The 15,929-nt window shown below is 36.7% G+C and overlaps 2 protein-coding genes across 2 annotated transcripts; both read left to right on the forward strand.

Annotated features, from left to right (window-relative positions):
• The first annotated feature begins 9,279 nt into the window (after positions 1-9,279).
• Positions 9,280-11,153, forward strand: LOC113739354 (transcription factor MYB35-like). Its single transcript, XM_027266569.2, has 3 exons — positions 9,280-9,434; positions 9,578-9,707; positions 10,346-11,153. Exons 1-3 carry the CDS (start codon positions 9,293-9,295, stop codon positions 11,151-11,153), a joined length of 1,080 nt encoding a protein of 359 aa, XP_027122370.1. The 5' UTR covers positions 9,280-9,292.
• A 783-nt stretch (positions 11,154-11,936) lies between these two features.
• LOC113738681 (uncharacterized) lies at positions 11,937-15,421 on the forward strand. The gene is made up of 4 exons (XM_027265921.2): positions 11,937-12,606; positions 14,287-14,400; positions 14,529-14,813; positions 14,951-15,421. Exons 1-4 carry the CDS (start codon positions 12,028-12,030, stop codon positions 15,146-15,148), a joined length of 1,176 nt encoding a protein of 391 aa, XP_027121722.1. The 5' UTR covers positions 11,937-12,027; the 3' UTR covers positions 15,149-15,421.
• The last annotated feature ends 508 nt before the right edge of the window (positions 15,422-15,929 follow it).

Below are 15,929 nucleotides of genomic sequence, written 5' to 3' on the forward strand. Positions count from 1 at the left end.
ATCAGTTGAATCAAAACTTTGAAAAAAGTAACACATTTTTCAAAATTTCTAAAATGCCTCCGCCCATGCGGTTGAAATTCAACTCCCTCTTTGATCAAAACTCAATCCTATATAGTCTATAAATACAAGTTTTAAATGTACAAACATGGGAGTTTTAATGTAAAAACACCCAAACACATGTTGTAATCAGTTGAATCAAAACTTTGAAAAAAGTAACACATTTTCAAATTTCTAAAATGCCTCCGCCCATGTGGTTGAAATTCAACTCCCTCTTTGATCAAAACTCAATCTTATATAGTATAAGGATATATATATATATATATATATATATATATATATATATATATATATATATATATATATATATATATATTAGGAAGATTATATTATATGGGTTAATTGCACTATATACGGGGAAATGTTGAACTTTGCCCATCCAAACTTTTGTTTATGCCGACTTTGCACAAGAATGGCATTCAAGTGTGGATGCTCTTTTTGTTTTTTGTTTTTTAATTCCACAGTATTTCTTTTTACATATTCTTCTTCTTTGTACTTTGGACTCCTTGATTTTTTTATGACCTAATACTAGGTGTTTTGCTAATATCTGGTGTTTAGTTTTATTTTATTTTATTTTTATTTTTGAGATGGGTTCAAGGAAAATTAAGGGTTTGGTGGAAGGGGAAGTGTGTAGAAACGAAGAGTAGAAGGAGAAGGAATAGAGAATGAAAATTTTGTAGGGGAATAAAAAAAATAATATGTTTCTAAAATTTGGGTATATGTTGATCAAGAATCATTAAAATTAGAGCAATGTTTTCATTTTAAAAAGTTGTATGAGCATAGTGCAATTGCTTCAAAAGTTTAAAGGCATTTTACTCTTTTAGGAATAGAGTAATTTTTTTTTTATATATACTAACAGATTTAGATCATGTCATATAATACGAATTCAAATTTAAAAGTTAAATCATGTATGTGTAGCATATATTCGTAGCCGCTGATGTAAAAAACAAACACTGTACTATATCAGTGTATAAAAAAAGTTAATACTAAGCAATTTATATAAAAAATGGTTTTCAAAATTATGCTCCTATTTCGGATCTTTTTGCAAGTCACAATATGAGGATCCTCAAATCGTAAGATTCTAACAAAAGCTAAAAATAGATACACTTGTTTTCAAGTTAATAATAGTTCATCCAAAAAAGTATAAACCGTTGTAGGAATACAATATTAACCTGAATTAAAGAGTTTTAGTAATGGAATATTCCGACAAAACAATGAGGGGGCAAAAAAGTAAGGATCACGTATTCTTTCTGGATGCATTTTGTAATTACCATACAAACTAAAGTCACTTGAGCATCTGTACTAGAGATTCTTCCAAATGCTTCATGAAGAAAAATGTAGTAGTAGTATAGTACTACATCAAGAATTCAAGAATTGGGTTATCAAGAATTCAAGATCAAAAGAAAAATAGAGCCACTAAAAAATATCGTTGCTGACAATTTTGTGTATACTATTTAATTGGTCTGTAGACATTTAGAAATTAAGAATTGAATTCTCTGCAGATTGATTTCTCTTTGTAAAAGAAATTGACCAGAATAGAAAATTCTACGAGTACAATTTTTTTTTTTTTTTTGGAATTATTGCTAATTCCCATCTCAAATCTCGCATTACAATCAAAGCCAACTCAAAATTACAGCCGAAGGAGTTGGACAGCTGCGCAATATTTTCTTAAGATACAAGCCAAAACGTATGCAAAAGTTAAATTTGAGATTCAACTTTTTTTTTTTTGTTGTATATATGTCGTGAATTCAAAGATAACAGTTGAAATCACGTCAATGCTAGACATTTCAATCTCTTGTTGCCTTGAACTGGAGAAACTTGTCGACTTTTAGTAAGCTCAATGCTTTCTCTAGATTTTAGATTTCTTTTTTGGATCATGAACAAAATTATAGTTCCTCTATATTTTGTAACATACATACATACATACATATATATATATATATATATATATATATATACATATATAAAAAGCACTTTGCAGTTGACGGTTGAAAATTTTTCATCTGTCAAGTGGAGGGGTATATTTGGATGCAGAAAAGTACAATGCAAATGATGAAGCGCAAAGTACAATATTGTTATGCTTGCTTCCATAGTTGTTGACTATAGTACCCTTTCAAGTGGGATTGTGGCAAACGGTTGGGAAATTTGCATGTGCTGTGTCTAGGGGTAATTTGGGGCCAGGAAACGTACAATGGAAATGATCTAGCGATGAGTACAATGGTGTGATGCCTCCTCTAGCAGTGTTTCCCTATCCATTAAGTTTGTCATTAATACAAATACAGGAAAGAAGTTCGATAGATGAGAAACCAGGTGAAACAAAAGACATGCAATTCAATTTGAATAAAGAATGGGAAGAACTCGAATGATAATTTAGCTTTATTTAAGAGAGTTTTAATGCGTATTAGATGAAAAATCATTCAGGTAACTCATTAAGATTGTAAATGCAGCACCTTTCCTCTTCTTTTGCAGTTCATGGAATTTTAGATGATGGAATGAAACTAATTCAAGAGTGTAGTTATTGAAGTCACTAATTGATTTATCTTAAAGAGAGTTTTAGTCTGGATTAGGTGAAGAATCATTTCTATTTAGTTACCAGAATAATTGCAATGCCTTTGAGCTTCCTGGCAATAATGTAGGCTTTGGGTATTGATGCAGGTGTTTGTATTCCGTATCTTTTTAAAGGCGTTTGCCTAGGTTTCTTTATTCTTTGTGTCTTTTTTTTTTATACTTTTTTTTGTATTCAACTGGTTCATTAGATACTGTAAATTTTTTACTGCAATTTTTCTCTTTAGCTATTATATGAATTTGAGAATTTCATTATGAAGTAGATAATACCTCTGAACATTGAAAATCTGATTTTTCTTCTAACTGTTCTTGGAAATCTGATTTTCTTAGGTGTAGGTGGTTGAATTGTGAGGAAAAGTTATTTGTATACTGTAACTTTGACTTGAAGGTATGATTTAAATCTTCACTCACAATTGCTATGTGTGAATTGTTGACTCTCATTTTGATATTAATTCTCATCTTGGTGTAGGTTTGAATCTATATACTTAGCTTTAAATATAACTTGCACAAAAAGGCTTGAACCGTGTTGAGATTTAAGCTTTAGTAGATGAGTTTAGGAGAGACTATTTCACTATTTGTTAAATGGTTGTTTCTCTATTCATTGTGCAGAATATCAATATCTCGTTTGCTGCATACAAGATGATTAATGAGATACATATGTTGTGATTTGCATATATGGCTTATATGCCTGTCCCTTAGTTATTGTTATTACTGGATTAGTGCAGCTGACAAAGTTAGTGATTTGCTTGTTTGGTTTCTCTCTATTTATTTGACCTTGCATTTGTTTATTGGAATTATTGTTGCTTAGACATTGTTTAAACTCCAAGACCATTAGGGAGTTGTTTTAGTTATAATAGCAGATTTAAAAGTTACCTTAATTGCATCAAATTTTAGAATGGATAGATGTAACGATAAACTAAATGCTAAAAATTAACTTTGAAATGAGAGAGGAAAAAAAGATATATGCATCATTATGTATTGAACAAAAAGAAAAAAATCCATGAGAAATAACGTCAAACTTCTAATAAGAGGACCATTAGGTAGTTGTTTTAGTAATGATAGCAGATTTAAAAGTTACCTTAATTGCATCAAATTTTAGAATGGATAGATGTAACGATAAACTGAATGCTAAAAATTAACTTTTAAATGAGAGAGGAAAAAAAGATATATGCATCATTATGTATTGAACAAAAAGAAAAAAATCCATGAGAAATAACGTCAAGCTTATGATAAGTATAAAAAGGTGAAAAAACCACTAGATCTGCTTTTCAAACCGTCATGAAAAATAATGGTAAGTATATCTCATGCCAGAGGTTTAGTTTAGAAAAATAGTTGATATCGATTAAATACTACCATCATATAATAGCACTATGCTATTTATAAAAGTATGGTGCCCTTTCCTCATAATTTTATTTTATTTTTTATAAATTTACTCATTTCACCACACAGGTTACCATTCCCGCGCTGAGCGCTGGCTTATCCCCTAGTGTATATATATATATGAATGGCAAGATGAGTCTCCAGTTTCCAACCATCTATAACGTGGCTGAAAATACATAACAAGAAGAAAAAAAAAATTGATGAACATGATCAAACTTGATTTATAAAATTTCTAGCTGGCGAAGAGGTCCTTGTCAGTTAATTAACAACACAATAATGTTGGTCGAGCCGAATAATAAATAAATAAAGGTGCCGGGCTAACGTATTTTGTGTAATGATGCATTTGGGAGGATTCAAATACTACGTCCTAGGTTATAGGATTATTACCCCAAATCCAATTGCTACTTGCAACAAATGCAGATGAAAACCATGCTCTCAACAGAAGATACAAAAACAGCCAACTAAAAGAAAGTCTAGACACTCCCAAATGGAGGATCGATGTTTCCATTAAGCAAACTTCCTCCTATTATTCTGGCATCGTTTTTTTTTTTTAAATGGAACTCTTGTCTTGTGGGGATATTAGTTTGCATTCGTGGAAATATTGTTAAGTTCACGAGTAAAGAATTATGTTCTACGTTGGTTTAAGAGATGAAAAAAGAGCAGTTAATATATATCAATCAGTAAGTGTCCGAAATCTAATAGTTTAAGTTTTTGAATCAGAGTTGAGTTTCTGACTTATATATTGGATTCTTTGATGGGTTTTCTGGAATTGTTTCTCCCTAACAAATACTATGACCATAAACTTATCCCTCAATGAAACAACATTCATCTTATCTCATCAAATAGGGGGGTTTTTTTTTTAAAATATATATTAGTATTGGATAAATTATTGAGTTACTAACTTACTATTAACACCTATTAATTGCAGGCACAGACACTACAAGGGCATGCAAGGGGGTGGCGATATTGCCAGAGCAATTTTTTCATAAAAAACAATTTCACCCAAGTCTAGTCAAATGGTTGAAATCTAATTCCTAACTTCTTGGAGACTGCCCAGGAATATAAACTCAGGCACTGCCTCCTTAACCTTGCCTCCCCAAAACATCTCTTGATCTCACCATCTCCGGTGACAACTGACAAAATACAGCTTGCAGTGGCATTTGGTAATGGATTTGGCAACCCGGCCTGCATCAAGACTTTTTGTTAAAACATGCAGAAAATTATATATATATATATATATATATATATATATATATATATATATTGTGATTATACTTAGTTGAGTTGTAATCGTGCGTGCGTAGATGTTTCCTATGCTTGTGTATACCTAATATTAGATGGATTACTCTAACTTTGATGGTCATACATACGCGTCATTCAATTCTCAGTGCAGAACGACAACAGCACTTGCTTCCGCATGAAATGAAAGGGAGAATTTGTATCAAGGTTGACCATGCATGACTTCTTCTTATGGTTCATACTTCATAGAATAGAATAGAAGTAGTCAGTCTCAGCTCTGTAGGAGGGTCAATTTTGGTGTCAAAGGCCGAGTGCTGGATTTCTTGAAAAGAAGACTGGTGCAACAAGTATGTCACCGCTGGGTGCCACATGTTCTCTATTCTCCTGCGTTTTGACCTGTCTCATGGCCTATTTGCTGCTCACACCCCGCTTCGATTCCTTTCTTCTTCTCTATTCTATTGTTGAATGTTGTCGTATGGACTTTTATTGGAAAAGAGAACAATTCTTTGGGCCCATCTCAAGTTCAGACTTTTGCAGCAGATGAATTGATGATGAATCGTCGTACGTATCCACGGCTACTAGGCTCAAGAAGACCGGATCAGCTAGTCAATTCTCCATTATTTCCTTCCGGTTTCCAATCTGCTGCGTTGCTTTAACCAACGTGTCGTCGTAGGGTTGTAATTGAATCAAGTTGCTCTCGAGAGCAGTTCAGCGAAAAATTCAACTTGGACTTGAGTTGATCAAGTTCGAATCGAATTTAAATTGCTCGATAGGTCTAACAAATCGAGTTCGAATATCTAATGACAAGATTCGAAGGCTCGTCGAGCCTTATCGAATTTTTTAATTTTGATTCTTTAATATATTATTATTATTATGAAATTACCCTTATGCTCACACAAAAAAAAATAATAATAAAATTCTTTGGACTCGTCTTCGAATTTTTAAGCAAATGATTAATCATCTGCTAGGAATGGCAAACGCAGGCTGGAGGGGTGGATCCCTCCCAGCCCTATTTCAGCCTGCCCGCATTTCCTGTCGCACCTCCTCCAATTGCCATTTCTAGTACTTGCTAGGCTCAAAAAGACCGGATCAAACTAGTCAATTTTCCATTGTTTGCCTTTTTCCTTCCGGTTTCCAATCTACTGCATTGCTTTAACCAAAGGTCCTAGGGTTACAATCGAACCAAGTTGCTCAAGAGCAGTTCAGTGAAAAATTTGACTTGGACTCGAGTTGATCAAGTTCGAGTTGAATTCGAGTAGTTCAATGGGCCTACCAAATCGGGTTCGAGTATCCAATGACAAGATTAGAAAATTCGTCGAGCCTTATTAAATTTTTTAATTTTAATTCGAAAGTTCAATGGACTTGAGTATATGTGCTTGAAGTGCGGTGGTTTGGCATTTGGTTGGACTTCAATCGCGTCAGTTCAGTTAAACGGTATCCAACAAACTTAAAGCTAACCTAGCCAGGCCGCGGGGATACAATTCTAGTGGCAACCTCCATCAAAACAAACAAAATTACTCTTTAATTTGTGTTTGGCTCTTACCAGTTATGGACCTTTCATAATTACTACTAATTATTCAGAAGATCATTTACCAACCCAACAAAAAAAGAAAAAGAAAGATAAAACACATCTGTGATTTTGGATTGGAGCATCATCCTTTGCCCATTTTTAGCTGAGGATGATGGATCGTGGTCGTGGTCGTGGACGCGAAACACTTTTGATTGCAGAGGTAGGATCGACCCTTAATTTTTGGGCCAAATTTTTCTGCTCTATATCATCATGTTCATAGTTCATAGTTCAGACCCACACCGTGTGGTATCAACACTCGGGATCTAGTACTTCTATTTCCACACACTTGGGAGTTTACGTCGTATGGAAATATTCTTACATACATATTTGAGGTCCATCGTGGCGGGTTCAGCTATAAATGGGGTGCAACAAAGCATGAATGGTTATTGATTAGGTAGCTAGGCTAGTTTTCCAGCATCACGCCGCGTAGAGATGTCAAAATGGCGTGAGATTGCGCAGCGGATTTTCCGTCCCACTCTTTGTGTCATTTTTTTTTATTATATTGCTATTTCTCTTACACAAACATCACGTTTTAGTTTTTTTTTTTTATTTTCTTAAGATTCAATGACTATTAATTGAGTAAAATATAAATACAGTAGCTTCAAAAAAGCAATATATAATAGAAAATTAAAAAATACAGCAGAAAATTCAGATTGGTTATAATTAGATGATGGGTATAATTGGATCAACTCATTTACACTCTTTTAATAAATAGATCAAAATGAGTCACCCATTTATTTCAATGAGTATGGATGTATCTAATTACACAACATTTATGACTGACTTCAAATTTTTTTTTTTTTTTTTTTTTTTTTTTGCATGTCGTATGATAAGAAATAATGACATTTTATTGTTATCAGATTGATAGAAAATTCAAAATTTTCTGTTTAACATCCACTAAAAATCGAGTTTAAATATTAACTTACTTTTAAATGTGTACAAATGGGTAGGTCGAGTCGGACACATTCGAAACTCATTGCATACCTAAAAATTCACTTATTAGTGCTAGGGTTTGTGGACGGGTTAACATAATTGGATTATGGTCGACAGTAGTACCTCTAATTTCAAGTGCTAGGGCACGAAAATGTGCTTGACGTTTTGGTGTCAACGGAAATAATTTTGATGAAAATATGCCGCCTACATTAACGTCATGTGAGCTTCTCTTTGAATTACTTGTGTTCAAACGTACCATACTCGTAGGAACGATCCCAGAGAGTATATTCCTAAGTATTACAAGTCCATTCTTTAGCTACAGCTTGAAAACCAAGGTCACCTTGACAGAAACTTAATATGTTCCTGAACGTAAACTAACAAAACCAGCAGGAATGAAGGAAGAAAACGAAAGAAGGCTTGGAAGAAACGGAAGTTAAAGAAAGGGGGTGGAAATTTTTGGGGCCCAAGAAGAGCCTGATTTACTTTCTGTGTCAACATGCCATAGCCACATTCTTCCTGTTGTCCATCTGAGAAATCAGACTGGTTTCGTCCAAAGAAATCTGACTGGTATATATACCTTATTAAAGCCATTTGCTACAACTGCACCTCACCTTTCTATTCCAACAACACACCTGCATAATCGAAACAGGACCCTGATAGTTGGAACTGCTTTATTACCTTAGTAGCAGTACAGAAATTTGAAACCCCTCACTGCTGCAGAGCAGAGTTTGTCATTCAAAACTGTACCAATTAAGAGGAGAAAAACAAAGAAATCATAGAAAGATTGCAACTTGCACTCATGGAGGGCATCGAACACAGCGCAAATAATCTCCCCAGCAAAAATATGGTTATTAATTGGCCTCAGTTGCCTGATACGTAGCCAGTTATCTAATAGCATTGTACATCATTCTTGAAGAGTTAGCCGGGATAATGGATAGGTGGATGTACTTAACTAATAAAAGCCGTAATGCTCTTTGATATAATTAGCTTCCAAGGCCGAAGTTAAGAGTATTGTTAACTTTGCACAGAGCTCCTGCTGTTGAGTACGTACCACACCAAAACGGTGGATTCTGAGGCTCATAAAGGCCTTCCCATGTAGGTAGGTTTGTTTAATTAACTGGTTGAATGTGATTATAGTAGTAGTAGTATCATCAAACTCGTGAGCATTTTTAAACGGATGCCAATGTCCACTTCCTTTCGCGTGATTGTTTGTGAGGAGCAATTTAATCTCAATTATAATTTAGTTCCCAGTTTCAATCTACATTTAACCAAATTAATCACCCAAAATGAACCTGATCTGCAGCTCGTTGGGCGAAGAGTGCAAGGTACGTGTGCAAGTGAGTTATTTCGAGTCTTGCACTAATAACAAATAGAGGATGCATCTGATCATGCGAAAATAGCTAGCTCAGTGCGAGTCCCCCCATGCATTTCTTGCTTTTCTTGTCAACAGCTATATTGAAACGTTTTTAAACCGCTTTCAGGTATAGCCCAGTGCCAGTCCCCCATGAATCCTTCCTGCAATATTATATAGATTGCTAGATGTAAGATATGGTGAAGCCTCCTTACTGTGACAAGATTAAGATGCAAACGAAAGAGGTTCATTTGACAGAAGAGGAGGATACAAAGGCCCATGCCTATGCACCAAAGCAAGGCACAGGCAATTGGGCAGCAGCCATGCCGAAGAAGTCAGGTACCGTCGTGATAAATGATTAACGTGGCTGTTTAAGAGAACCAAAGGAGAAGGATCCAAGTCTTCATGATGGAATAATTAATTAATCGAATTTTGTTTTGTTTCATGAGTAATGTACTCCTGTGCATGATTGTGTTTACCAGGAGCCAGGAGATGTGGGAAGAGTTGCAGGATAAGGTGGAATGGTAATCAAAGGCCCGATCCTGGGCATGGAAGCTTCACACCCGAGGAAGAAGACTTAATCATTAAGCTCCATGCTGCAATAGGGAGCAGGTGAGTCCTACACGTAAAAATTGTCAATATTTGCATTCGCAGGTCATAGTTTACATTGATGATGCTGATCAGACTTGGCAAATGTGTTTAGTAACTTTTCCCAGGAATGAAGTTTTAGCTGGGATATATGCCTGCCCTGCTGCTAAGTTGTTTCCCTTGACAATATAACAGTCTGGAGAAGGGACTGGATTCTACCAATCATCATTGTTCATATAGTAGTAGTATTTCCTCAGCATACTGGATGCTATCTTCTGATTGACATCCAACTTCCAAAATTTCCTATGGCTCTACCAAAAATATGACTGGCAATGCAGACTATGCATATTCTGATTTTGATATTTACCTACCCTTGTCATCTTAGCTATTGTCATCTCTGGGTCATTGTGGTTTAAGCCAAAACTGACATGACAAGATTTGGATATCTGCAGTTGAACAACTTTCATCACTAACCGAATAAGTTCTAGAACAAAATGGCAGAATTGTCTCAGCTCCTGCTCAGAGCCGGCTTTATAAGTTTGCGTAATAACAAATGTATTGGTGATGACTTGTTTGGCTTCTAGCTGCTACGATTGCTTTGATACTTTTGCCTGGTGGAAGGAACATGAGCGTGTGTGTCTCATGTAATTTCTGCAGTGCAGGTGGCCGATAATAGCACAACAACTTCCTGGGAGAACCGATAATGATGTGAAGAACGTCTGGAACACTAAGCTGAAGAAGAAGCTCTCTGCAATAGGAATTGATCCAGTAACTCATAGGCCCTTCTCCCAAATTCTTGCAGACTATGGAAACATCGGCGGCTTCCCAAAAGCTAGAAATCGATCTGGCTGTCTCAGCAGAGACATAAAGAATGCATTTGTGCTAAAATCTGAACAATCTCGTGGCCTTCCAGAGAGGTCTTCGCACTTTGACAGCCATTTTGGAACAACAATTTCACCACTCGCAGTGGAACCATCCAAACAGCATTTTATGAGCAACTGCAACCATATCTCTGCTGCCCGCAGTCAGTCCCTTGAACTTCTTTCTCAGCTTCAGGCCATAACAATGGTTACAGAAGCCTCAACTTACACCAATACTGCAGCCCAAATCCCTGCCGAATGCTACTCATCATCTGCATCATCATCACCGGAATCTCCGCCCTCAGCTACCAACCAAGCCGCTGCATCTCCAAGCTTCAGTTGGTGTGATTTTCTTCTTGAGGACGCTTTTGTACCCACCACATATATTGAGGAGAAAGAAAACGAAATGAAGCTTCCACCAACTTATGATCCGAAGTCAAAAGAAATGAAACTTTCTGTTGCAGCAGAAGAAGAAGAAGTGGATATATCAGCCAAGACAGTTGAAGCTTCATCAATCTCCTGCGGTTCATTTGTTGAAGCAATGCTTGAAGGTGAAAATGGAATGCTATCAGATTTCCACGGCCTCTTGGAAGATCCATTTTTCTACTAGCTCAATGATACGTCGTACCATATTATATGTGCCTTGCAAATTTCCAAGGAGTAGCATGAATCGTGTTAGGATGATTGATTTCAAACCCCTTGCTTGCTTTTGATGAGTCCATAAGGGGCTAATAATATGATCTTTCAATAATTCTTGGTGACATCTTTTGATTTTGATATATATATATATATATATATATATATTTTGGAAGGATCCTGAAAAGCTTTAACATGATGTATAGTTGAGCGTCCCCACCGGGTAGTTCGAGCGGTCCGCTCCCCCTCTTTAGAGTATGGCGACCTTCCTGGCAACTAGGATTTGAGTTTCGCTGTTAACGCGTTCGGGGGATGGGACCTCTCCATCCGAATCGAAGTGAAATTAGTCGGGTCTCGTAAGGATTGACTCGAACACTCACTCCATTAGAAAAAAAAAAAAGAAGTATAGTTGAGCAAGTCATCAACTGCCATGCACCTAATTTAATACAAATACTAAACAATTTTCATATTTTGAGCATTTCTACATTAACCCCCCACAAAAAAAAAAAAAATCACAAAAACCAATAGTACATATTACTATCAATCTTTGAAAAGAAGGAAAAACAATTGCCAAAGGTGTTTCAACAATTTTTTTTTTTAAAAATAAATTGGGGAATAGAATTAGTCTCTATAATACTATCAACATATATTGTATATGCTACTTTTACAATAATAATAATATGTCAATTATTTCATGTTTAGTAGTAGTGATAAATAATTGCCACCAATTCTTGAAAACCAATTAGTATTTAGTTCTAGTAACTTTTTAACTGCTACAAACACCTGATGACCTGAAGAAGAAAGAAAGAAACAAAGAGAGAGTCCGTCGCGAGGGGAAGAAGAAAGAAATGGTGGCGATATCGGCGGTGTACAAAGGGAACCTCCACAAGGTTCCCACCGACGTCCCTCGCAAATGGCTCATGCCTTCCCGCCAAATCTCCCTTAAAGACTTCAAAACCCTTCTCCGACGTCGTTCCCGCGCCGCCCTCTCCCGCCTCCCCCAATTGTCTCCGACCCCTAACCCTAACCCTGACCCTAATTTCAGAGGTGCTGCTCATGACAATAATAATGATAATAATAATGACAGCGACAATGAAATGGTTAATAATAACGATAAAAATGCTTGCGCTGAGATTATTATAGCTCAAACGAAGGAGGCGCCCAATGATAAAGAGGAGGAGGAAGATGAGATCAGGGTTGAAGAAGAAGGATTAGTAGGTGATCAAATCGGATCTGGCGCATCTGAAACGCTAGTATTATCTGATGAGGTTGCCCTGGAGAAAAATGACCTGAATGCTGCTGCTGCTGCTGTGGAACGGGGGCAGCAGCAGCAGCAGCAGCATGAGGTCACAGAACAAGAGGACGAGAAGAAGAATGAGCAGCAGCAGGAGGAGGTACCACTGCTGCTCAACCCTACCGCACCTCAGGTAATTGGGGTTCCTTTTTATCTATTTGTGAGCTAGTCGATCTCGGTTGCATCTCATGCTTTTTCATGCGTTCAGTTAATTTTGCCTACTCCGCTATGTTTCAGCAACTTTAACTTATCGAAGATATGAAAATATACTTGCAAGTTATTCCTTTTTTTTTCTTTTTGGATTATTTTCTTGTCGATATGATATGTGTATGGGCTTCTTTTTCTGTGCTGTGAAAGCAATAATGTCCCGTGAATTATTCTGAGCATGTTGTTGTGACGAAAGAATGCACTTTTGTTCGCTTTCATATGACTTGATTTCTTGATTCATGGATGTTGGTGACCACGGAAAAAATTTGGTGTTTGAACCCACATCTGGGTTCACTTCTGTAAAGAGAGAAAAGGATTGTCTATTGGCATCTTGGTCGAGACAATTGCTTTGGCAAACAGTTATGCGTCCAAAATCATTTCTTTTTAATGAGTGTTCTGATTTACAAAAACGGATTTTTTCACTTAGGGCTCCAATTGATTGAGGCTTTTAGTGAGACTATCATTTTGAGTTCTACAATCCTCATTCACCTTCTCTTTTTGTTGTTCTTCAATGCTTCAATATCTGTTTTTCCTCGTTCTCTAAGTGTCTTAAATAGCTGTATTAGATGCTTACATCTCCTTATTCCAATTCTCAAACATTGCCGTGTAGGATTCTATCTCTATACTAATTAATAACTGAGAACAAATGTAATCCATAGGCACAGAATACATGACCAGGAGATTTTACTTGCAAACTCTAATAGATGCATTACCATTTTGATGGGAAAATCTGCTTCTCTTTGTACTTTTTAAAATCAGAGGTTTGAATCAGCTGGTGTAAGATTGGGATTGCCTGCATTCCGTACTTCAATTTCTCAAGATTTGCACATCTTTTTCTGGGATTACGAGTTCAAGTCTGATTTAGAATTTTGATCAATGGTGAGAAACCACAATGGATATTGAAGTTTTCTCCATCTCATGTACCTGGTTTCAAATGATTGTTTAACCTTCCCATTGCACATTTATTAACGATATCTGCTTAGTCTGCCTTAGAATCTCTTGTCTAGAAAATTTTCAACAATTTCAAGTAATTATGGGAACTTCAGATTCAAGATTTTTAATCTGGTTGTTGAATCCTGTGCAAGTAGCAGATTATTGTACCATTGCTTGTTAGGGCTAAGTATGAATATTAATCATTTGCTCAGAAGGAAAGAAAATTGGCTAGATAGTGTATTTCTTGAATGTATTCCGGAGTCTAGCTCATAAGCTCAATAAATGCCTAGTTAGTTAAGGCCCATATATATGCATATATACACACATGCACAAACACACACTATCTTGGCTCTGTAGCTGTGGAGGGGGAAAAATGTAATTGACAGAGCTTTATGGGTGCTGGGATTTAGTGTTTTTCAAGCAGATGGACCCTGCTGGTCAAAGGCTGTGCATGCCAAGATTTTTGAGTAACTGTTGCATATATGTGCCTCTTATAGGACCCAGTTATAAATGAGCCTTTTAAAGGTCAACTGTGTGACATGAAGGTGGCCGACAGTTTATTAGACGTCCTGATGTGGATTACACTTCTCTAGTGATCTTATTTTTCTCTTATTTGTGCTTGCCATTCATGATTAACTTTGGCTGAACATTTTCTTTTTCTCATTTTTCACAGACGACCAGCAAAGAGGATGAAGAGAGTGATAAATACAAAAGAAAGAAGGAGGTTGAGGAGAAACTGAAGATTTTGAAAGAAAAAAAGCATGGTCTGGTGCAGGTGCTAAAACAGGTAATGCTAGGTTATTTTCTTCACTTGTATGATATTCTAGATGGATTATCAAACTCTTCAATTTTAAACTTCTTTTTGAGTATGACTTTATATTTATCGGATATGCTGTTATCCATTGTGTTTAATAGATCCAAAATGCAGAAGAAGAACTTAAGAGGCGAAGCAGTGGACAGGGCATGGCGGTTTGCCCATCTGTTCCACTTCAAGTAGACATTCCAACTGATACCGGGTCAATGACTAGGCTTAACACTCCTAGAGTTGGCTCAGATGGAACCCTTGGCGGTGAGGTGGACGGAGGGGAAAATGATGGCATGTTGAACCATAATCCCGATGCTCGCCATTTGCTTCGTATGAGCAGCAGCTCCCCTTCCCCTTCTTCAGATTCTCAACCCAAGAAGCCTGCTTATAATGTGGTAAGTTGTCACTACTGTTTCAGAAAGCTTCTGTGAAATTTTCAAGCCTCTCATTATCAGATTTTATATCCATCAAAGGTTATTTTATTGGAGTTCAGTTTCTTCACATTTAAAATGTTTACAACAATTTGGATCAGGTTCCGAACCCTGCAAGAGCCAGTTTAGGGGTCTCCAGTCCTTCACGCTTTGCGCCAACCGGTCAGCAGGGACTGACTTCAAACTTGCCAACCGTTTCGGTGTCAGGGACCAATTATGTTGCCTCCTCTCCCTCTCCTGCTGCATCAGGCGGAACGTCAGTTTTTAGAGAGAGCAGGGTCCCAAGTCCGTGGAATTAGAAGCAATATTTTGCTAAACTGGAGAGGTATCGACAGCATGAAGACATTATTTAGAATATGCCGTCTTTAATGTTCTTAGAGCGTGAGTAAGTTACTACGCCTTTGTCAGTGGCATTTCTGGTATCCGAGTAGTTTAATTGAAGGTATTGCAATGACCCAGTTTTGGTTCAGAGAGAGGTTGAAATGAATGTTTGCACTATTGTATAGTTAAGGACTGCGTATCCATGCGTGTGCATCAGATAATAAATAAAAAGTTAACAGCTCTTTAATAAAGGGTCATGTAATGTAATCTGTCTTTGTGCTACGAAGCATTCAGCTTGAGTTGTCTGCTAATTCCCTTTAGACTTTTTCTCTAATCTGAAACCCAGATGTGCCTATGAGCTTTTATTTAGGGTGCCTGTAATGCATTGATGGTTTCTGTTAGATCCCCATGCAGTCGTGCTACAAACTGCTTGATTGGTTCTTTAATGATAACAGTGGATTGTTGTGGGGGGAGTTGTTATATCCACTAATTTTGAAAGTTGACATGATGGTTAGAAGTTGAACATGGTGATTGGCTTCATCATTTGGCCGGTGGCATTTCTCTATCACTCCCCCGTACGGACCTTTGAATTTCCACTCTAGCAACTATCGCAGTTTGAATATCCGGCGTAGAATTTTGGGCATATCTGTCGTCTTCACCTTTAGTGTCTCGACTCTTGGGGTAGTCTTGACTACTACAGCCTGGCTTTGAATGATGCATCACAAAGGGTTCTTATGTTCATAAGCTTTTAAGTTCATA

This window comes from Coffea arabica, chromosome 4c, assembly GCF_036785885.1.
Source record: "Coffea arabica cultivar ET-39 chromosome 4c, Coffea Arabica ET-39 HiFi, whole genome shotgun sequence".
Classification (NCBI taxonomy): Eukaryota; Viridiplantae; Streptophyta; class Magnoliopsida; order Gentianales; family Rubiaceae; genus Coffea; species Coffea arabica.

Excerpts from the sequence above, each read along its gene's own strand:
- LOC113739354 (XM_027266569.2), top strand. The coding sequence starts at position 9,293 with ATGGTGAAGCCTCCTTACTGTGACAAGATTAAGATGCAAACGAAAGAG. Across the intron at positions 9,435-9,577 it reads AGCCATGCCGAAGAAGTCAG|GAGCCAGGAGATGTGGGAAG; the intron begins GTACCGTCGTGA and ends TGTGTTTACCAG. Across the intron at positions 9,708-10,345 it reads CATGCTGCAATAGGGAGCAG|GTGGCCGATAATAGCACAAC; the intron begins GTGAGTCCTACA and ends TCTGCAGTGCAG.
- LOC113738681 (XM_027265921.2), top strand. The coding sequence starts at position 12,028 with ATGGTGGCGATATCGGCGGTGTACAAAGGGAACCTCCACAAGGTTCCC. Across the intron at positions 12,607-14,286 it reads TCAACCCTACCGCACCTCAG|ACGACCAGCAAAGAGGATGA; the intron begins GTAATTGGGGTT and ends CATTTTTCACAG. Across the intron at positions 14,814-14,950 it reads AGAAGCCTGCTTATAATGTG|GTTCCGAACCCTGCAAGAGC; the intron begins GTAAGTTGTCAC and ends AATTTGGATCAG.